General features: G+C 38.7%; 1 protein-coding gene across 2 annotated transcripts in view; it reads right to left on the bottom strand.

Moving 5' to 3' along the window:
* LOC133540799 (GDP-L-fucose synthase-like) overlaps positions 1 to 24,059 on the bottom strand; it is a 53,271-nt gene that overhangs the window by 13,713 nt on the left and 15,499 nt on the right. For both annotated transcript variants that reach the window (XM_061883743.1, XM_061883744.1), the window contains exons 5-6: positions 14,012 to 14,085; positions 2,344 to 2,477 (exon numbers count right to left, since the gene is read on the bottom strand). In XM_061883743.1, the coding sequence (XP_061739727.1) occupies positions 2,344 to 2,477; positions 14,012 to 14,085 (208 nt within the window). The remainder of the gene's footprint in view (positions 1 to 2,343; positions 2,478 to 14,011; positions 14,086 to 24,059) is intronic.

Raw genomic sequence — 24,059 nt, 5'->3', positions numbered from 1 at the left:
ATGTAAATTTGTTTTAACTATTTAACGAACCAAAAATATGACTTATTTTATCTTTGTGAAAATATTGGACACAGTGTGTTGTCAAGCTTATGAGATGCGATGCAAGTGTAAGCCACTGTGACACTATTGTTCTTTTTTTTAATTTTTATAAATGTCTAATGATAATATCAATGAGGGATTTTTAATCACTGCTATGCTGAAATTATAACTAATATTGATACTGTTGTTGATAATATTCATTTTTGTTTCACTACTTTTGGTTTGTTCTGTGTCGTGTTTGTGTCTCCTCTCAATTGCTCTGTTTATTGCATTTCTGAGTGTTGCTGGTCAGGTTTGGTTTTGGAATTGGATTGCATTGTTATGGTATTGTTGTGTAGTGGTTTGTTAGATTGATACAAAAAAAAAAATAATAATAATAATAATTAAAAACAATTAAAAATCGATTAAAAAAAAGAATCGATTCTGAATCGCACAACGTATTCGAATTGATTTTTTCACACATCTCTAGTGTGTGTGTGTGTATATATATATATATATATATATATACATATGTATATGTATATAGATATATATATATATATATGTATATGTACTCGTATGTGTATATATGTATGTATGTGTATATATGTATGTATATATATATATATATATATATATATATATATATATATATATATATATATATATATATACATACATATATACACATACGAGTACATATACATATTTATGCATGTATATGTATAAAAATGGTTGTCAACGTTAATGTGTTAACAATTGTGATTAATAAAAATAAATAATAGCGTTATCAAATAGGAATGGTGATTAATCCTTGCCCGGAAGATGCGTGCATTTGTTACATAGTGTATGATTGCAATGAGGGGCATTCAATTTACATACAGATAGTAATTGCATATAGGCACTCTTCTTCTTCTATTAGTTTTCTGACGGCACGCAAGTGTTTGCAGCCACATCAATCTTTTTAACGAATGGGGTAAGGGGGAGTGACGTATGCCGTAAAGCAAGTCAGCACATTTGTAGTTTTTTTTTTGTGGCAGGGTTCCTGCCAACCTCCTTAAAGTCACTATTTCAGTAAAAGCAAAACAAACTCCTCAGGCCAGGACATAGGTGTCATTCAACTAGTTTCAAGTCGATGTATCATCCCAAGTTTTGAAAATATTTTGTGAAGGTTGAAAAGTTACTAAGTGCTGCTTTAAAATATTACTGCTGGCGAGATACTTAGGTTTTGACGGCTAGGGAAAAAAATGTTTGCTGGGTGTGGTAGTTTGTACTAACTTTGTCATGTGTATTACCGCTATTTGCATTATAGTAACATTATATATTATACGGTCCGCTCCCTGTATGATCAGTGTCAGAGCTTGGTCTGCATCGCCGGCGGTAAGTCGGACCCATTTCCAGTGAGGATTGGACTCCGCCAAAGCTGCCCTTTGTCACCGATTCTGTTAAATAACTTTTATGGCAGAATTTCTAGGCGCAGTCAGGGCACTGAGGGTATCTGGTTTGGTGGCTGCAGGATTAGGTCTCTGCTTTGGCTTCATCTGGCCAAGATCTTCAACTGTGGATCGGTTCGCAGCAGAGTGTGAAGCGATGGGATGAGAATCAGCAACTCCCAAGTCTGAGTCCATGGTTCTCGCCCGGAAAAGGGTGGAGTGCCATCTCCGGGTTGGGGAAGAGATCTTGCCCCAAGTGGAGGAGTTCAAGTACCTCAGTCTTGTTAACGAGTGAGGAAAGAGTGGATTGTGAGCTCCATAGGCGGATCGGTGCGGCATCTTCAGTAATGCAGACGCTGTATCGATCCGTGGTGGTGAAGAAGGAGCTGAGCCAAAAGGCAAAACTCTCAATTTACCGGTCGATCTACATTCCCATCCTCACCTATGGTCATGAGCTTTGGGTCATGACCGAAAGGACAAGATCATGGGTAAAAGAGGCTGAAATGGGCTTTCTTAGCCAGGTGACGGGGCTCTCCCTTAGAGATAGGGTGAGAAGCTCTGACATCTGGGGGAGGCTCGAAGTAAAGCCACTGCTCCATTGAGAGGAGCCTGATGAAGTGGTTCGGGCATCTGGTCAGGATGCCCCCCAAACGCCTCCATAGGGAGGTGTTTCTGGCACGTCACGGGGAAGACCAAGGACACGTTGGGGAGACTATGCCTCCCGGGTGGCCTGGGGAGAGGGAAGTCTGGGCTTCCCTGCTTAGGCTGCTAAACCCGCGACCCAACCTCGGATAAGCAGAAGAAGATGGATGGATAACATTATACATTTTATGAATGAAACAACTAGTGCTTATGCATAATTGTGTATGTACTTAGAAAAATATATACTTACTTTTGGCAATATAAGCTTTGTGAATTAGACCTGGCAGCACATGACCATCTTCAATACTGAAGTTGTCATGTGGACCAAACACATTGGTGGGGATCACAGCTGTGTAGCAACGTTTATGTTGCTGGAAATAGGCCCTGCACAACACCAATGCAGTTTGTTAGACAATTTAAAATAGGGAAAACTTCTACAGATGACAAATAAGTAGACAAACATAACACACCACCGATCGGCTCCAACGCAAATTAGGAAAAATATGCCACTTGCAGATGGCTGACCAAAAATAAAATAGGACTTATGAACCCACCTACAACCTTTCGAAAGAATATGGACTTACCAGTCTTGAAAGATGCTCCAATCAGTTGCTTAATATTGAAAAAAACAAGAACAGAAATGACAGAAAAAACAATAGGCATTTTAAAGGCGTACTGAAACCCACTACTACCTACCACGCAGTCTATGATAGTTTATATATCAATGATGAAATATTAACATTGCAACACATGCCAATACGGCCTTTTTAGTTTACAAAATTGCAATTTTAAATTTCCCGGGAGTTTCTTTTTGAAAACGTAGCGTAATGATGACGTGTACGCGTGACGTCACGGGCTGTTAGGAAATATGAGCGCTGCACACACACACAGCTAAAAGTTGTCTGCTTTAACCGCATAATTATACAGTATTTTGGAGATCTGTGTTTCTGAATCTTTTGCAATTTGTTTAATTAATATTGGAGCAGTCAAAGTAGAAAGATGGAGTTGGAAGCTTTAGCCTTTAGCCACACAAACAAACGGTGATTCCTTGTTTAAAATTCCTGGAGGTGAAACTTTATTATGGATCACAGCGAACATGGATCCCGAACGAATGTCAACCAGCAGGTTTCGGTGAGAAAATTGTGGTAAAAAGTCGCTTCTTACCGGAGATCAGTTTCCCTCGACTTCCCTGAGACACTGCGTCAAGACACCCGTGGACACACACCTCTGACTATCAGGTACTGTTAAACTCACTAACACACTAGCAACACAATAGAAAGATGAAGGATTTCCCAGAATTATCCTAATAAATGTGTCTAAAAACATCTGAATACGTCCCAATGCAATCGCGTTTTTTTTTTACTTTTTTTTTTTTCCTAGTCCGTCGCTATTAATATTTTCAAACACAAATCTTTCATCCTCGCTCAAATTAGTGGGGAAATTGTCGTTTTCTCAGTGCGAATAGCTCTTTTTGTTGGAGGCTCCCATTAAAAACAATGTGAAGATGTGAGGAGCCATCAACATGTGACGTCATCGTATGCGACTTCCGGTAAAGGCAGGGCTTTTCTGTTAGCGACCAAAAGTTACGAACTTTATCGTGGATGTTCTCTACTAAATCCTTTCAGCAAAAATATGGCAATATCGCGAAATGATCAAGTATGACACATAGAATGGATCTGCTATCCCCGTTTAAATAAGAAAAGCTCATTTCAGTATGCCTTTAAGTAGCTACTTTCTGGCTTTAAGAAACAAACAAAATCAAGAAAATAAATAAGTGGTGGTCAGTAAGAGTCTTATTTTTAGATCAAGCAGAGTGAAAAAAAATGGCCTCATACAATTCTGAGAAAATATGGAATCACAAAAACAGACAAACAAACAAAAAACACTCCAACTTTTGTTCACCTGTTCCTCTGGCTTTTATAATAACTTGCCGTCTCTGAGGTATGGACTTAACAAGTGACAAACAGTACTCTTCATCAAACTTGCTACAACTTTCTCTAATTGCTGTTGTCAGAGAAGCTTTACAGGTTGGAGTCTTGCCATGGACATCAGTCTTCAATTCATATATTTTCAATTCGATTGAGGTATGGATTATTTGCAGGCCATGACATTGACTTTATGTATCTTTCTTCAAGGAACATTTTCACACTTTTTGTCTATAGCAAGTACATTGGGATCTTGAAAATTATGTCATCATTCCCAAACATCCTTTCGATTGATGGAATAGAAATGTAAAGGTGTACATTTATTGAAGATTTAATGATTGTGTCATTACTTGACGTGCGGCCCCATATCATCAATGAATGTGGAAATGTGCATGTTTTATTTAGGCAGTCGTCTTCAAAAATCATACTGGACCGACATCAAACAAAAGTCCCAGCATCATCACCTTGCCCAATGCAGATTTGCAATGTATCACTGAATAGGACTTTCATCATGTTTTACAAACATACTGCTTTAAAATGTTGCGTATTGATGTAATTAAGACGAAAACATAAAGCAGTGGACACTGAGATTTTCCCTTGTCCACCACAATGCTTGCCTTTTACAGCCTTTCCATGTTTTTTTGTACTCGGTCTAGATTTTAGACACAGCGGACTGTTTATTCAATAGAAACATGGTTCCATGAAGATATTTTGCAGACTCTCTCATTGATTTGGAGCCATTTCTTTTTTATCCAAGCAGTCGAGGGGGCATGGTTTGTATGTGAATGTCGGCTGACACAGATATAGAACTACTATACCTGTCACTGAGACCCTTTTACCTCCCAAGAAAGTTTAAAAAACATTTTTGTGTGAATGCTTTGGAGTATTCACACATTTGGTTTTCTACACCAAAATTAATCTATTTTTATTGTGTGAATGCCTAAGCATTCAGACATATAAGATTCGGCACTAAAAAAACACTCCACAGCCCACAGTTTTTTCCCGTCTGTAATTTTCTCCCTATTGACAATCAATGGGAAATATGCATCAATCCATTTTCTACCGCTTGTCCCTCTCGGGGTCACTATCTCACCTCATTGCATGGCCAACAAAGCTAATACAATAGACATCCTATCCCCCATTTATCCGCTTTGAACCGTTCCAACATCCACACACTCCACTCACCATGGACATTGAAGCCATCATGTTTCCCGGTTCCCAAAATTCCCCGATTACACAGAATTACCAGGAATTGCCCTCATTTGCAAATGAATGGGGAAAATACAAACCTCTGCATATCCCACAAATCTAAATAATTAAATAAATAAAAGGGTTGTACTTGTATAGCGCTTTTCTACCTTCAAGGTACTCAAAGCGCTTTGACACTACTTCCACATTTACCCATTCTCACACACATTCACACACTGATGGAGGGAGCTGCAATGCAAGGCGCTAACCAGCACCCATCAGGAGCAAGGGTGAGGTGTTTTGCTCAGGACACAACGGACGTGAGGAGGTTGGTACTAGGTGGGGATTGAACCAGGGACCCTCGGGTTGAGCACGGCCACTCTACCACTGTGCCACACCGCACCATCTCAAATCAATTTGAACCATCCCAACATCTACACACTTCACTTACCCTGCTAGTTTGCCAACGTTTAACGTGCACGAATGTTAGCATGCTAACGATTTATGCTAGATTTTTTTTGTTGCAAATTGTGTGTTTAAACTTAAATATCATGGTTTGTTATAATTAAAGAGTATAATCAGCATACTTGTGAGTACATGAGCATGCTAACGGTTTATCCAAAAATGTTTTTTGCTTATTTTGTATGTTTAAACCTGAAAATCATGTTTTGTGATACTAGGTGCTATCATGCAATTATGGTAATAGTTAACGTTAGCATACTTGTGAGAGCATTATCATGCTAACATTTTATGCTAGCTTTTTTTCACTAATTTTGTATGAATCATCGGAAAAATCATGGTTTGTGGTACTCAGTTTCAGGTCCGAGTCATTTCTTCAACATTCAAGAACTGTCAACATTCAAACGATTCCAACAGTCGTTCTCAATCCAATCAGCATTTCAGTTCAGCTTCAACATTGGGGCATTCAAAGTCTACTTATTGTGTGAACGCTCCAAAATTCCTCTATTTATTGAGTGAAGGCTCCAAAGGATTCACACTAGGGCTGGGCGATATATCGATATACACGATATATCGCGGGTTTGTCTCTGTGCGATATAGAAAATGACTATATCGTGATATTGGAGTATACGTTATCACACAGTTGTTTCCCACTCCTTGTGTCTCCTTCTCACAGAGTGTAAGCGCACCTTCTTACATATGTCACATACTGTCACATCATACGTCACATACGTATACGCCCTCGCCCTGCAGAGAGGTAGCAGACTGGGTAACGCAAGCTGTGATGCTAGCGAAGCCGTGCGAGCGGTAATACAAGAGAAAGAAGGTGCTAATCTGGTAACAAATGAAGAATTAATACCCAGGAAAAACGGTGATTTGGCTTCAAGCGGGAATATGTCGAATAGACAACTTTAATTTGTCAAGTGTGGGGCACTTGACAAATTAATGCTACTTTTGGTGTTGCTACCAAAAGTAGCATTACCTTACCGCTAATATGTAGCATCATTTGAAAAGTCACCTGCTAACAACTGTTTAATAAATTGACTTAGTTGTGATTTCTTCCTCTGCATGGAAGTTTAAAATGAGTATATACAGTATTAATGCAGTATGAACAAGAATGTTTTAATGTAGACAAATAGAATCATCATAATGCTGTGATTATATGTTTCAAGTGTTAATTCAAGGCTAGGGCAAAATATCGAGATATATATCGTGTATCGCGAAATGGCCTGAAAATATCGAAATATTAAAAAAAGGCCATATCGCCCAGCCCTAAGTCACACCTATGGTTTTCTACACCAAAATGCATTTATTTATTGTGTGACTGCTTCAAAGCATTCCACACATATGGTTTTCTTCACCACAATGTATCTCTTTATTGGGTAAATGCTCCAAAGCATTAACACATGGTTTTCTACATCAAAACTCATTTATTTATTGTGTGAATGCTCCAAAGCAACCAATTTTTCATCTGATATAAACCGTTTTAACTTCAAACTGTTCAGCCTACTCGCGAATGGCAGGTTTTCTCCAGACAAATAAAAATGAAAAAAATCCCAGATTTCCAAGAATTCCAGGTTTCCTGGGACATTTTTCTCATTCAGAATGGCCATTTTTCAAACGTTCACTATTTCCACATTTTTCAACCAATTCAAACTATTCCACCTTCAACATATTCCACTCATTCTGTAAATTCAAACTATGATTTTTCGAGAAATTCCCAGAGTTCCCAGTTTTTCAAACCCTACTTTCACCTTTTTTTCTGTCGGCTACTCCTCCCAAATTATTCAACCCACTTTAATCATTCAAACCGTCAAAACATTACCCTTAATAATGATAAAAAGCAGAGTTGTTTTTTGAACTGGAAACACTCCCGGTTTTCCAGAAATTCCGTAATATCGTTTCACATTTTAAAATGTTACTACTTGAACATTTCTCGACCGTTTTGAAAAATTCCAACACCAATTATTAACTCATTCAGAACATTTACATTGTTTGTATTTCACCAAAATTCCCTCTTTTCCTGAAAATACCAAAGTTACATGAAATTCCCATTGAAATGAAATGGACATTTTTCAAAGTACCACAGCTCACACATTGTTTATCCGATTCAAACCGTTAGAACTTCAAAATATTCAGCTTTGTTCACTTTGTACACTCTTTCAACAAATTAAAAACAAATCCTGGATTTTCTAAGAATTCCCAATTTTCGGAGACATTCAAAACTATTTGTCTATTTTTATTTTAAACTCCCACAATCCCCACATTTTTTACCCAATTAAAACCATTCCACTTTCAACACAGTCATCTCATCCTGGACATTCAAAATACCATTTTCCACATTAAACATATTTACAGGAATTCCTGTTTGTTGTAACCCTATTTCAACTCACATTTGTTCACCCATTCAATCCATCCATTAATTTTTCTACCACTTATTCCCTTTTGGGGTTGCGGGCGGCGCTGGCGCCTATCTCAGCTCCAATCGGGCGGAAGGCGGGGTACACCCTGGACAAGTCGCCACCTCATCGCAGGGCCAACACATAAAGACAGACAACATTCACACTCACATTCACACACTAGGGCCAATTTTAGTGTTGCCAATCAACCTATCCCCAGGTGCATGTCTTTGGAAGTGGGAGGAAGCCGGAGTACCCGGAGGGAACCCACGCATTCACGGGGAGAACATGCAAACTCCACACAGAAAGATCCCAAGCCTGCGATTGAACCCAGGACTGCAGGATCTTCATTCATTCATTCAAACCATTCCAACAAAAATTCAGCTAATTTGGGACACCTTAAAGAAATTTCCGCTTTTTCTGAAATTCCCAAATTACCAGGAAGTTGTCATTGAAATGAGTAGGACATTTTTCCAAGTTCCATAATTCCCACATTTCTCAACCGATTTAATTAGTTCTAACACCAACATTTCCAGCTCATGAATTTTATTGCATTAAGCCATCTTGGAAGTATGCTGGCTGTACGCCTGTTAGAATGTCAATGTTAGCATGCTAACAATATATGCTAGTATTTTAGCTATTTTTGTACATGTTAAATCTAATAATCACGGATTGCGTTTGTTGGTGCCATCTTAGAAGTATGCTAGCTATTCCCCTGTAATCATACTACTGTTAGCATGCTAACAGTTTATGCTAGCATCTGAGGTAATTTTGTACTTTTTAACACAATAGTCATATATTTCGTTACTTGGCGCCATCTTAAATGTATGCTAGGTTTTCACCTGTTAGCATGCTAATATTGGTGTGCTAATATTAGCACACCAATATATAATATATATAACAATATATATTATATATTGGTGTGCTAATATTAGCAGAGGGGTTAGTGCGTCTGCCTCACAATTCGAAGGTCCTGCAGTCCTGGGTTCAATCCCAGGCCGGGATCTTTCTGTGTGGAGTTTGCATGTTCTTCCCGTGAATGCGTGGGTTCCCTACGGGTACTTCGGCTTCCTCCCACCTCCAAAGACATGCACCTTGGGATAGGTTGATTGGCAACAATAAATTGGCCCTAGTGTGTGAATGTGAGTGTGAATGTTGTCTGTCTATCTGTGTTGGCCCTGCGATGAGGTGGCGACTTGTCCAGGGTGTAAGCCGCCTTCCGCTCGATTGTAGCTGAGATAGGCGCCAGCACCCCCCGCGACCCCAACAGGGAATAAGCCGTAGAAAATGGATGGATGGATATATAATATTATATTATATTCAAATTTAACATTCATGGATGTTGTTTTTTGGTGCTATCTTGGACGTATGCTAGCTATTCCCCTGGTAACATGCTACTGTTAGAATTTGAGCTAATTTTCCAATAGTCATGGATTTTGTTACTTGAATGTATGCTAGCCTTTTACGTGTTGAATGCTAACTTTAGCATGTTAATACTAGCATGCTGATGTTTTATGGTGGCATTTTAGCTATTTTTGTACATTTTAAACCTAATAATCTTCTGTAACTTGGTGCCATCTTTTAAGGATGCTAGTTGTTCCCCTGTTGCTAATTTAGCATGTTAACATTTTATGCAAACATTTTATCTATATTTGTACTTTTTAACCCAATAACCATGGATTCCGTTACTTGGCGCCATCTTAAAAGTATGCTAGCTTTTTCACTGTTACCATGCAAATGTTAGCATGTTAATGTTTTATGCTAGCATTTTTACCTAGTTTCATATTTTTTAACCTAATAAACATGTATTCGTTACTTGCCTCCATCTAGAAGTTTGATTAGCATATTAATTTTAGCAAGCCATTTTTTTTCTAGCATTTTAGCTAATAATGTAAAAAACCTAAAACCAGTGAAGTTGGCATGTTGTGTAATTTGTAAATGATAACAGAATACAATGATTTGCAAATCTTTTTCAACATATATTAAATTTAAAAGACTGCAAAGACAATATATTTAATGTTCGAACTGAGAAACTTAATTTTTGCAAATAATCATTAACTTAGAATTTAATGGCAGCGACACATTGCAAAAAAGTTGGCACAGTGGCATTGTTACCACTGTTACATTGCTTTTCCTTTTAAAACAACACTCAGTTAACGTGTGGAAACTGAGTAGACCAATTTTTGAAGCTTTTCAGGGTGAATTATTTCTGATTCTTGCTTGATGTACAGTTGTTCAACAGTCCGTGGTCTCTGTTTTGGTATTTTACGCTTTCTAAACGCGCCACGCATTTGCATTAGTCCATCTTCGACGAGCTCAAGCCCAGCAAAGCCGGTGGCGTTTTTAGGTAATTTTGATGAATGGCTTTAGCTTTGAATAGTAGAGTTTTAACTTGCACTTACATATGTAGCCATGAATTGTAGTTACTGAAGGTGGTTTTCTGAAGTGTTCCAGAGCCCATGTGGTGATATATTTTACACACTGATGTTGCTTTTTGATGCAGTACCGCCTGAGGGACCTAAGGTCCATAATATCATCGCTTACGTGCAGTGATTTCTCCAGATTCTCTGAATATATTGATGACATTACGAACCGTAGATGGTGAAATCCCTAAATTACTAGCAAGTACTTTAACTTAATAGCTTGCTGAGAATTGTTGTTCTTTAACTGTCCGACAATTTGTTCACAAAGTGGTGACCCTCGCCCCATCCTTGTTTGTGAATGACTGAGCATTTCAATGAAGCTGCTTTTAAATCCAACCATGGCACCCACCTGTTCCCAATTAGCTGGTTCACCAGTTGGATGTTCCAAAAAAGTGGAGGCGGCATGGCACAGTGGGTAGAGTGGCCGTGCTAGAAACCTGAGGGTTGCAGGTTCGCTCCCCGCCTCTTGATATCCTAATCGCTGCCGTTGCGTCCTTGGGCAGGACACTTCACCCTTGCCCCCAGTGCTGCTCACACTGGTGGATGAATGATAGGTGGTGGTCGGAGGGGCCATAAAAGCAAACTGGCAGCCACACTTCCGGCAGTCTACACCAGGGCAACTGTGGCTATGAAAGTAGCTTACAACCATTGATTGATTGATTGATTGATACTTTTATTAGTAGATTGCACAGTACAGTACATATTCCGTACAATTGACCACTAAATGGTAACACCCGAATAAGTTTTTCAACTTGTTTAAGTCGGAGTCCACGTTAATCAATTCATGGTACAAATATATACTATCAACATAATACAGTCATCACACAAGTTAATCATCATAGTATGTACATTGAATTATTTACAATCCAGGGGGTGGGATGAGGAGCTTTGGTTGATATCAGTACTTCAGTCATCAACAATTGCATCAACAGAGAAATGTGGACATTGAAACAGTGTAGGTCTTACTTAGTAGGACACCACCAGGTGTGAATGAATGAGTGGTTCTCACTTCTCCGTGAAGCGCTTTGAGTGTCTAGAAAAAGCGCTATATAAATCTAATCCATTATTATTATTGTTTTTTGAGCATTTTTCAACTTTTTCAAGAGTTTTTGCCACTTGTGCCAGCTATTTTGAAACATGTTGCAGGCATCATATTCCAAATTATTTAACATTTGCAAAAAATAATGTTTTCCAGTTCGAACGTTAAGTATCTTGTCTTTGCAGTCTATTCAATTGAATATAAGTTGAAAAGGATTTACAAATCATTGTATTCTGTTTTTATTTACAATTTAAACAATGTGCCAATTTCACTGGTTTTGGGTTTTGTAGTTACACCACTGTACAGACACCAGACTCAGACACCTGAAAGGGAATGTCACATGACTTCAAATGACTTCATGTAATTAGATGCACCTGCCATCGTTTTAACTGTGACACAGCATTTTCTGCAAAACGTCATGCCAAATGAAGTCTGATTGTGGGCAAACACTTTGAGATATGGACTTTTCGTTAACACCGTTAGCGCCTCAAGGCTTTGGGGAACCTTCCAGTGTTCTTGGATTGAAACATTGCATAGTGAGTGAGTAGGAACATCAAAATGTTGTGCTTTGGGGATTTTTAGAGCCGACAATTAACATCGGAGTCAATGAGAGACTTGGCTGACTTTCTTGCCTTTGAGGGCCAACAGAAGCAAAATGGGACATATGACATCCATAAAAGTGACATTTTCTGAGAGAGGACTAGTGTGTCAATGTTTTCACTGAAACATGACAGTGAGATAAAAGATGTGGCCGTTACGACAGGTTGTTTTATCATTATCTCTCAAAACTGCTAAGGAATCTTTGGCCCCATTTACACTGCACAAAAAATCTGATATTTTTTTGGCCTCAAGTGACATATCTGATTTTTTTGCCAGTCTAAATGCTCCAAAGTTCTTCAAATCTGATCTTTTGGCATCATATTCAAATCACATCATGAGGTAGTACTGAAGCCGATTGGAATCTGATCTTTTCAAATGTGACTTAAGTCTAAATGCAATCCGACCTGTATCAGATTTTTTCGTAGACTTTGGGCAACCTACATAACTTGTGCCAGCGGAAATGGATATTTCCTCACAGCACCCGGTTTTGGTTTTTATTTAAGACGACCACATTTTCAATGCATCACTTGTCAATAGTACACAAATAATAGGCTTTATTTAATATATGAATATATATTTTGATTGCAAAGAAATAGCAATTGTTGAAGGACAGGAATTAATGCTGTGGCGCATTTGCTTACATGTGAGTTGAATAATATAGTTCCTGTAAAACAACACTGATGTAGGTGTCTCATCTACTTAACGGCCATAAAAAGATTACAACCCTCCCAAATATATTACACTACATATATCCATTCATACATCATATCACTTTTATTTACTTCCACGTGAAAAACACAAATTTTTAGGTTTTGCGGCTTCTTTTTTATTTTGTAGTAGTAGCAACTTCTCAGTCAACTTCCTTTGTTTTCACTTTATCGAAGTGCACATGTAAGTGATGGCGAGGCCACTTGAGGCCTGTGCGTGTTTACACTAGAGTCTGATAAAAAACACATTTTACTTGCAGTGTAAACAGTCAACTGGAAAAAAATGGATAAAAAAAAAAAAAAACACATTTGGGCTACTTTGGCCTGCAGTGTAAACATAGTCTTAGTGAGTATTATACTATTTTGATCATATCAATTTGTTCGTAAGTCTGTTTGTGTTATAAATCAGATATACATGATAATAGCTTTGATATTAAGGACACTTGTTTTTTCCATTATGGAAAATTGCCAGTGAAATTAAGTTATTTTGTAACATGTCTGTTATCCGTTGTTTTTCTACCATATTAACCAAAGTAATAAACATCCTCCAATCAGGTGATTTCATAATATTTTCAATGGGTTGTACCTATAATTACTAGTATTATTAGAATTAGTATTATTATTTTTGACTGGCCATAATCAGTAGTGCATTGTAATATAAGAAACCAAAAAGTGTGAATATCATACAACATCATCAAGCACTCAAGCCATGTCTGCACAAACCTGGATATTTCCAAAAAAGCAATTTTTGAAACTCCACTATGTAAATGCATGCAAACAGTTGGCATGTTTCACATATCAAGTTATATGACTCTAAGGTGTATGACTGGGGAAGTAAGGAAAAAAATTAAAATTAGCAGAAAATGTTAGCACGCTAATATTAACTTGCCTGCATGATAATATTTGCATGCTAACAATTAACAAGTGTCAAATACCAAGTTATATGAGTCTTGGGGAAACGGATGCGAAACTAGCTCAAAAGGTTAGCATGCGAGCAAGCTAATGTTACCAGGGAAACATTTTCATAGTAGAGTTTCAAAAATATCTGTTTCAAAGCAAACTGAGAGCAAAGACCATTGTGTTAATTAGGAATGTGAAAAAGCATCCAAATACAAAACATTGAGTAAGTTTAACATTTAAATATCTGTGTTCATGTAGATATGACTGATTTTGCCTACCTGTTTTGGACATCTATCATTCTTTTTGCATAGGCGTAGCCAAAGTTGGACTCATGCGGTGGGCCATTATGAATCTGTTGCAAAGAAACATTAAAAGGGGATTCGTTTATGTATGTGTACCTACATATGCCTGTATAAGCAAATATCAATCAATCAATCAATCAATGTTTACTTATATAGCCCTAATTCACTAGTGTCTCAAAGGGCTGCACAAACCACAACGACATCCTCGGTAGGCCCACATAAGGGCAAGGAAAACTCACACCCAGTGGGACGTCGGTGACAATGAGGACTATGAGAACCTTGGAGAGGACGAAAGCAATGGATGTCGAGCGGGTCTAACATGATACTGTGAAAGTTCAATCCATATTGGATCCAACACAGCCGCGAGAGTCCAGTCCGAAGCGGATCCAACACAGCAGCGAGAGTCCCGAGAGCCAGCAGGAAACCATCCCAAGGTGAGGCGGATCAGCAGCGCAGGGATGTTCCAAGCAGATACATAGGCAAGCGGTTCATCCTGGGTCCCGACTCTGGACGAGCGGTCCATCCTGGGTCCCGACTCTGGACAGCCAGTACGTCATCCATGGCCACCGGATCGGACCGGACGCCCTCCACAAGGGAGAGTGGGACATAGGAGAAAAAGAAAAGAAACGGCAGATCAACTGGTCTAAAAAGGGAGTCTATTTAAAGGCTAGAGTATACAAATCAGTTTTAATTTGAGACTTAAATGCTTCTACTGAGGTGGCATTTCAAACTGTTACCGGGAGGGCATTCCAGAGTACTGGAGCCCGAAATGAAAACGCTCTATAGCCCGCAGACTTTTTTGGGGTTTTGGAAATCACTAATAAGCCGCAGTCCTTTGAACGCAGATTTCTTGCCGGGACATATGGTACAATACAATCGGCAAGATAGGCTGGAGCTAGACCGTGTAGTATTTTATACGTAAGTAGTAAAACCTTAAAGTCACATCTTAAGTGCACAGGAAGCCAGTGCAGGTGAGCCAGTACAGGCGTAATATGATCAAACTTTCTTGTTCTTGTCAAAAGTCTAGCGGCCGCATTTTGTACCAACTGTAATCTTTTAATGCTAAACATGGGGAGACCCGAAAATAATACGTTACAGTAATTGAGGCGAGACGTAACAAACGCATGGATAATGATCTCAGCGTCTTTAGTGGACAGAATGGAGCGAATTTTAGCGATATTACGGAGATGAAAGAAGGCCGTTTTAGTAACGCTTTTAATGTGTGGCTCAAAGGAGAGAGTTGGGTCGAAGGTAATACAGACTTTACAGAGTCGCCTTGTTTAATTGTTTGGTTGTCAAATGTTAAAGTTGTATTATTAAATAGAGGTCGGTGTCTAGCAGGACCGATAATCAGCATTTCCGTTTTTTTGGCGTTGGGTTGCAAAAAGTTAGTGGACATCCATTGTTTAATTTCATTAAGACACGCCTCCAGCTGACTACAATCCGGCGTGTTGGTCAGCTTTAGGGGCATATAGAGTTGGGTGTCATCAGCATAACAGTGAAAGCTAACACCGTATTTGCGTATGATGTCACCTAGCGGCAGCATGTATATGCTGAAGAGTGCAGGGTCAAGGACCGAACCCTGGGGAACTCCACACGTTACCTTAACATCGTCCGAGGTCACATTGTTATGGGAGACGCACTGCATCCTATCAGTAAGATAAGAGTTAAACCAAGACAGGGCTAAGTCTGACATACCAATTCGTGTTTTGATACGTTCTAATAAAATATTATGATCGACGGCATCGAAAGCAGTGCTAAGATCAAGGAGCAGCAACATAGATGACGCATCAGAATCAATCGTTAGCAATAGATCATTAGTCATTTTTGCGAGGGCTGTCTCCGTGGAGTGATTTGCCCTGAAACCGGATTGAAAGGTTTCACATAGATTGTTAGACGCTAAGTGTTCATTTGGCTGCTCCGCAACAATTTTTTCAAGGATTTTTGAAATAAAGGGAAGGTGAGACACCGGTCGGTAGTTTACCATGAGGTCAGGGTCGAGGTTAGGTTTTTTAAGGAGAGGATGAATAACCGCTTTTTGAATGCTAGGGGAACAGTGCCCGAGGAAAGTGATAAGTTTATAATATTTAGCACTGATGGACCTAATAATGCAAAGAGCTCCTTGATAAGATTCCCAGGAAGTGGGTCAAGTAAACATGTTGTTTGTTTTATTCCATTAACACGTAACAATTCCTCTAATGTTATTTCCTCAAAAAGAGAGAAACTATTTTGGAGGGCAGTATCCGCCGTATATACAATCGTATCTGTGTTAATAGAACCCAGTTGTAGCTGGGACGCATTGTCTTTAATCTCCTTTCTAATGACTTCAAATTTCTTATTAAAGAATTGCATAAAGTCATCTGCTGAGTGGGTGGAGCTACTGGAAGGGGTCCCTTGTTGGGTTAGCGATGCTACCGTACTAAACAAAAATTCAGGATCGTTTTTATTACGGTGGATGAGATTTGATTAATATTTAGCTTAAGCTAAGGTAAGCATGCGTTTATAAGTTATTAAACCATCACTCCATGCTTGATGGTGCACCTCAAGTTTAGTCATGCGCCATTTGCGTTCCAGCTTTCTACATAATTTCTGAGCTCTTGTTTCTTCTGTAAACCACGGGGTACACTTTTTAGGATTCTTTTTTAACGTTAGCGGTGCGATGTTATCAATGGTTTCGCGCAGGGCGTCGTTAAAGTTGTTAGTGAGGTTATCAATAGAGCCCACATACTTTGGGAATGGTGCCATTACCGAGGGCAGTAGGTCAGCAAGAGTCGTCGTTGTGGCCGTATTAATGTTGAGGCTGCTATAGCAGTTATTATTATTATTAATTTGACGAACAGGCGTCTGAACCTCGAATTTAATAAGGTAATTATTGGACAATACTTAAGTATACGGGAGTATCGTAGCTTTGGAAACGGTGATACCCCTGATAAGCACTGGGTCTATCGTATTACCGTTGCGATGCGTGGGTTCATTTATCATTTGTGTAAGACCACAGCTATCAATTATAGTCTGGAGCGCTACGAATGGTGGGTCCGATGGGGTATTCATACGGATATTAAAGTCGTTACTATATCAGCAACGAACTCTGAGAATTCATTGATAAAGTCCGAATAGGGCCCTGGGGGGCGGTAGATAACAGCCAGGTATAGAGGCAGCGGTGTGACAGACCTCATAGTAAGCACCCCAAACAATTTATATTCATTATTTATGTTAGGACTAAGGTTAAAGTTTTTGTTGTATATTAGTGCGACCCCCCCCATCCCTTTTAAGGGGACGGGCAATATGCTCATATGTAAAGTTAGGAGGAGATGCCTCATTTAGCGCAAAAAAGTTGTCTGGTTTAAGCCAGGTTTCGCTGAGACCGATGACGTTAAGATTGTTGTCTCTGATGATATTAACTAACAACGTTTTGGGAGACAATGATCTTATGTTTAAAAAAACTATATTACAGGTAGTTGGCTGTTTTAGGGAATTTATGATCAAATTGTCCGTAGTAGCAATATTAATAATGTTGTGTTTATTATGGCCAGTGCACTTAAAATAATTACGACCATATCTAGGAGTTGATATGACGGGAATTTTCCAAATGTTTGTTTGGTGCTTTGATAAACTGAACGCATCATAGTTTGCCACCTCAGTAGAACGCATGTCCAACTCTGAAACAATCAAAGCAGAAAAAACTTGTTCTAATTTAACTGACTCCTTACCCAGACCAGTTGTCTCGCATCTTCCATTTAAACCCGGCTTCAGGATGGAGGGAAGTGGTGTTCTGTGGGGATTAGCCTTTAGCTTTTTTTCCGACCACACCGCTAGCGTCTGCTCCGTAGACGGCCTCCGCTGATACTAAACTGCCCTGCTTCACAGGCCGCTGGATGTATACTGTATTTTTAAGACTATAGAGCGCACCGGGATATAAGACACACCCACTTAATCTTAGAAAAATATAATGAAGTAAATAAAAAACAAAAAATACAAAAATAATAATAAAATAAATAAATAAATATATATATGTGTGTGTGTTATTTTTTTCATTATTATTTTTTTTATTTTTCTTAATGGGGCTTACTCTCCTCTGATCAATTTCTGTTTTCCACAATTGTTTGCTTTAGACATTTATGTTAGTTTTACCTACTTTAACTGACAATTTTTTACTTCAGTCCCGTCTCCTCCTTTGTTGTTGGAGCCTTGAGCCAGCTTTAACACCATATTGTAGCCGCACCAGACTATAAACTGCAGATATGTCCGTTGTAAATTAAATTATTTTCAAAGAAATGTTTTGTACATGTTTATTTAATATCTTAATTGTGTGTGTAACAGGCAGTAAAACAACACATAAGTCATCATCATCATAGTCCTACTACCTGCGGTAACCTGCTCTCCAATTAGCTAAACAGACTCGGTAACTCCACAGTGACATCTTGGTGAATTTACTGAGGAATTTGTTTCCTTGAAGAATACAAACAGATTGCCATTGTAAGGTAATAAAACTAACACAAACATTCATAAATGTGTCAGCATATTAGCTAATGCTAGAAACACTGGCTTTAATACATTACAATTGCACAAACAAATACACTTCAGGCCCGTCTGAAGTTTGCCAGAGAGCACATAGATGATACAGCAGAGGATTGGGAGAATGTCATCTGGTCAGATGAAATCAAAATAGAACTTTCTGGTATAAACTCAACTCGTCGTGTTTGGAGGAAGAAGAATACTGAGTTGCATCCCAAGAACTCCATACCTACTGTGAGGGTGGAAACATCATGCTTTGGGGCTGTTTTTCTGCTAAGGGGACGGACGACTGGTCCGTCTTAAGGAAAGAATGAATGGGGCCGTGTATTGTGAGATTTTGAGCCAAAACCTCCTTCCATCAGTGAGAGCTTTGAAGATGAAACGTGGCTGGGTCTTCCAGCATGACTATGATCCCTAACACACTGCCCGGGCAACAAAGAAGTGGCTCCATAAGAAACATTTGAAAGTCCTGGAGTGGCCTAACCAGTCTCCAGACCTCAACCCCATAGAAAATCTGTTGAGGGAGTTGAAAGTCCATATTGCTCGGCGAAAGCCCCAAAACATCCCTGCTCTCGAAAAGATCCACATAGAGGAATGAGCCAAAATACCAGCTACTGTGTGTGCAAACCTGGTAAAGACTTATAGTAATCGTTTACCCTCTGTTATTGCCAACAAAGGTTATATTACAAAGTATTGAGTTGAATTTTTGTTATTGACCAAATACTTATTTTCCACCATAATTTACAAAAACAATTATTTAAAATTCCGAGAATGTAAATTCCTCGATTTTTTTTTCACATTCTGTCTCTCACAATTGACCTATAATGAAAAATACAGACTTCTGTCATCATTTTAAGTGGGAGAACTTGCAAAATCGGTAGCTGACTAAATACACACACACACACACACACACACACATATATATATATATATATATATATATATATATATATATATATATATATATATATATATATATATATATATATATATATATATATATATATATATATACACACACACAGATACAAACTCCGTTTCCATATGAGTTGGGAAATTGTGTTAGATGTAAATATAAATGGAATACAATGATTTGCAAATCCTTTTCAACCCATATTCAATTGAATGCACTAGAAAGACAAGATGTTTGATGTTCAAACTAATAAACTATTTTTTTTTTTGCAAATAGTAATTAACTTAGAATTTCATCATATCTCTCTGAGCTGATCCATGTCTCCACGCCCTCACGTTCCCTGAGATCCTCTTCATCCATCTATCTCACTGTCCCCTTATTTAAAATGTCCACCATGGGTGCCCAAGCTTTCAGCCGCTCTGCTCCACATCTTTGGAACTCATTACCACCACACCTTCGCAACTTGGACTCATTATCCCTCTTCAAGTCAAAACTCAAAACACACCTATACCGGACTGCTTATTCTTTGTAATCATCCTATCACCAACTCTGCACCCTGGTTTACTCCCTCACTCCGCAAGTTAAAAACAAAGAGACGCCAACTTGAACGTCTTTACAAAAAAACTGGTCTCACTGTACACAAGGACATGTACATCCAACACCTTCAACACTACAAAGACTGCCTAAACAACACCAAATCATTCTATTAGACAACTTTAATCAGTTCTAATGAAGGCAACTACAAGACACTTTTTTCTATTCTTTGTAATCATCCTATCACCAACTCAGCACCCTGGTTTACTCCCACACTTTTATCTATCTTTGTTGTTATTATTGTTGTTTTTATCCACTTTGATTTCATTGTTTTGATTTTGTACGGTGACTTTGAGTGCCCAGAAAGGCGCCTTATAAATAAAAGGTATTATTATTATTATACACGTTATCGGAATGTAAATTAAGTGTTATTGGCAGTTTTTGGATTTATTTTTTAAAGGCCTACTGAAACCCACTACTACCGACCACGCAGTCTGATAGTTTATATATCAATGACGAAATCTCAACATTGCAACACATGCCAATACGGCCGCTTTAGTTTACTAAATAACAATTTTAAATTTCCCGCAGAGTTTCCTGTTGAAAACATTGCGGAATGATGACGCGTATGATGACACGTGTTTGTGACGTTATTTGTTGGAGGGGACATATTAGCCCAGCACCACTTACGGCTAAAAGTAATCTCTTTTCATCGCATAATTACACAGTATTTTGGACATCTCTGTTGCTGAATCTTTTGCAATTTGTCCAATTAATAATGGAGACGTCAAATAAGAATGCTGTTGGTGGAAAGCGGTAGATTGCAGCTGCCTCTAGCACCGAAACACAGCCGGTGTTTGTTTGTTTGTTGTGAACATTTAAAGGGGAACATTATCACCAGACCTATGTAAGCGTCAATATATACCTTGATGTTGCAGAAAAAAGACCATATATTTCTTTAACCGATTTCCGAAGTCTATTTATCGCTCTCGGAGCGATGGCGTCAGAACGTGAAGTCACCTAGGTAATAAAGCCGCCATTTTCTCAAACACATTACAAACACCGCGTCTCAGCTCTGTTATTTTCCGTTTTTTCGACTATTTTCTGGAACCTTGGAGACATCATGCCTCGTCGGTGTGTTGTCGGAGGGTGTAACAACACTAACATGGAAGGATTCAAGTTGCACCACTGGCCCATAGATGCGAAAGTGGCAAGAAATTGGACGAAATTTGTTCAAAATACGAGGGTGTGGGGAAAGCCGACGAAATGGTCAGTCTGTCATGATCCACGTCTTGGATCATGTCATAATCAGGTTTTGTTATCATCCTGTTGTATTCAATGTCTTTGGTTCCCGGTGGCACTTCCTATTTGGTTTCTGTTGTCATGGTTACTCATTTAGTGTCACCTGTTTCTTGTTTGTCATCGCGCACCTGATTTGTGATTATCTCCTTATTTAAGACCGCCTTTGTTTGACATTCGTTCTCTGACTATTTTTTGCTTCACGCAACAGTTGACGTCGCCTTTCCCAGCATTGTGGTAACTTCCTTTTCGTACTCGATTAGTTTGTTTATGTCCCTAGCTTCCACGCTAGAGCCCTTTGTTCTTTCTAGCTCCCAAGCTAGTTCTGTTGGTTTTTGGTTAGTGCCTATGCGCAAGAGTTTTTGTTCTTAGTTTGTTTTATTATATAAATAAATTATAATTCCTACCTTACGCTGTGTTCCATCCTCGCTGCACCCACGGGAGAACGCAAACAACGCCACGATGCCACCGAGACGTTACACAGTCGTTTGTTCCGCACATTTTACCGACGAAAGCTATGCTACTACAGAGATGGCAAGATTGTGTGGATATCCTGCAACACTCAAAGCAGATGCATTTCCAACGATAAAGTCAAAGAAATCTTCCGCCAGACCCCCATTGAATGTGCCGGAGTGTCTGCACATTTTACCGGCAGTGCTAAGGCAGACATGGCACAGGGATGTATGGATGACCTGCAGATGCATTTGCAACGATAAAGTCAACGAAATCACAAAGGTGAGTTTTGTTGATGATGTTGACTTATGTGCTAATCAGACATATTTGGTCACGGCATGACTGCCAGCTAATTGATGCTAACATGTTATTTAGGCTAGCTCTATGTATATTTGAAACTATATTTACATCCAGCGTTTCCCTCCACCCACATTTAATGCCAAACAAACACTTACCAATCAACGGATTTAAATTGATCCAGTGTCACAAAATGCGAAACTTCCGATCGTTGGTCTGCACATTTTACCGGCGATGCTAAGGCAGACATGGCCGAATAGCGTCAATAGCTATTCGCTCAATAAATTCAGTTTCTTCTTCAATTTCGTTTTCGCTATCTGCCTCCATACTCCAACCATCTGTTCCAATACATGCGTAATCTGTTGAATCGCTTAAGCCGCTGAAATCCGAGTCTGAATCCGAGCTAATGTCGCTTTATCTTGCTGTGGTGTCTGCCATGTTGTTTGTATTGGCAGCACTGGATGACGTCACAGGAAAATGGACAGTGGCATCGCATATAGCGAAAATCAGGCACTTTAAAGCCTTTTTTCGGGATATTCCGGGACGGATAAAATTTTGAAAAAAACTTCGAAAAATAAGATAAGCCACTGGGAACTGATTTTTAACCCTTCTGAAATTGTGATAATGTTCCCCTTTAACACAGAGCGGTCAAGCGAACATGTTTCTCTACGTCAACCAGCAAGTTTTTGGATGGGAAAATTGTGATATTAAGTTGACTCTTACTGGAGACTTGAGTGGATTACGCAACCTCATCCTGCAGCTCAAAGCTGTGATCTTGGCTTCTCGGCTTCTCTCAGAGACACTGCGTTCACCGCAGCCATCCGACTTTCAGGTATGACTTTACAATCTCACTAAAATACTATTAACACAATAAGCAGATAAGGGATTTTCCAGAATAATCCTAGTATATGTGTCTAATTACATGTGAAACTCTCCTACTGCCGCCACTTTTTTCTTCTTCTTTTTTTTTTAGTGCTCCACTCTAACTTTCCTCATCCACGAATCTTTCATCCTAGCTCAAATTAATGGGGGAATCGTCGCTTTCTCGGTCCGAATTGCTCTTACTGCTGGTGGCTCACATTATAAACATTGTCAGGATGTGAGGAGCCCTCACACCGGTGACGTCACGCGCACATCGTCTGCTACTTCCGGTACAGGCAAGGCTTTTTTATTAGCGACCAAAAGTTGTGAACTTTATCGTCGATGTTCTCTACTAAATCCTTTCAGCAAAAATATGGCAATATCACGAAATGGTCAAGTATGACACATAGAATGGACCTGGTATACACGTTTAAATAAGAAAATCTCATTTCAGTAGGCTTTTAAAGGGATTTAGAGGCAGAATGGATTGATTGCATTAACTGCATTGCTAGCTATCTAAAACGAGACAATTATTACGAATTAGAATGCAAAAAAAATTTTCTCTTCTTGTTGCAAGTAAGTATTGTAAACAATAGGCACAATTCCAAAAAGAGTGCAGTTCCCCTTTAATACCATGATCTAATTATTTCCTTAGTTTTTCAACAATTTAACTTTTGAGAATGGAGACAGTTTAGAAGTGTGCACTTAAAACTGTTTATGGTGAGGCGAGAATAAAGTAAAGATAGAAAAATGAAGTATTGTATTTTGAGTAGGGCTGTCAAATATAAGGTGTTAACTCATTTTATTATCCAAAACATAATTGAATTATAGTATATATATATATATATATATATATATATATATATATATATATATATATATATATATATATTATATATTATATATATAATGTCCATATTTACTTCTCTACCTTTAAAGCAAATGGTCATCTGTCAGGCAGCAGGTTGTTATACAGTCAGTGATCAGGTCATCACATTTGTCAGTGTAAATATAAGTAAAGAGACTGCGACTGGTGAGCTCGCTGGCAAATTTCCCTTAAATACACCCTGGTTATAGATAAAACTGTTACCAAGTTTAAAGCAAATTAATGGCATACATTTGATTAAAATGTATAAAAAAAGTTTGTCCAAA

Source organism: Nerophis ophidion, linkage group LG22 (genome assembly GCF_033978795.1).
Source record: "Nerophis ophidion isolate RoL-2023_Sa linkage group LG22, RoL_Noph_v1.0, whole genome shotgun sequence".
Classification (NCBI taxonomy): Eukaryota; Metazoa; Chordata; class Actinopteri; order Syngnathiformes; family Syngnathidae; genus Nerophis; species Nerophis ophidion.
Note: the sequence above shows the minus strand (reverse complement) of the source record. Positions and strands in the feature narration are given on the sequence as shown.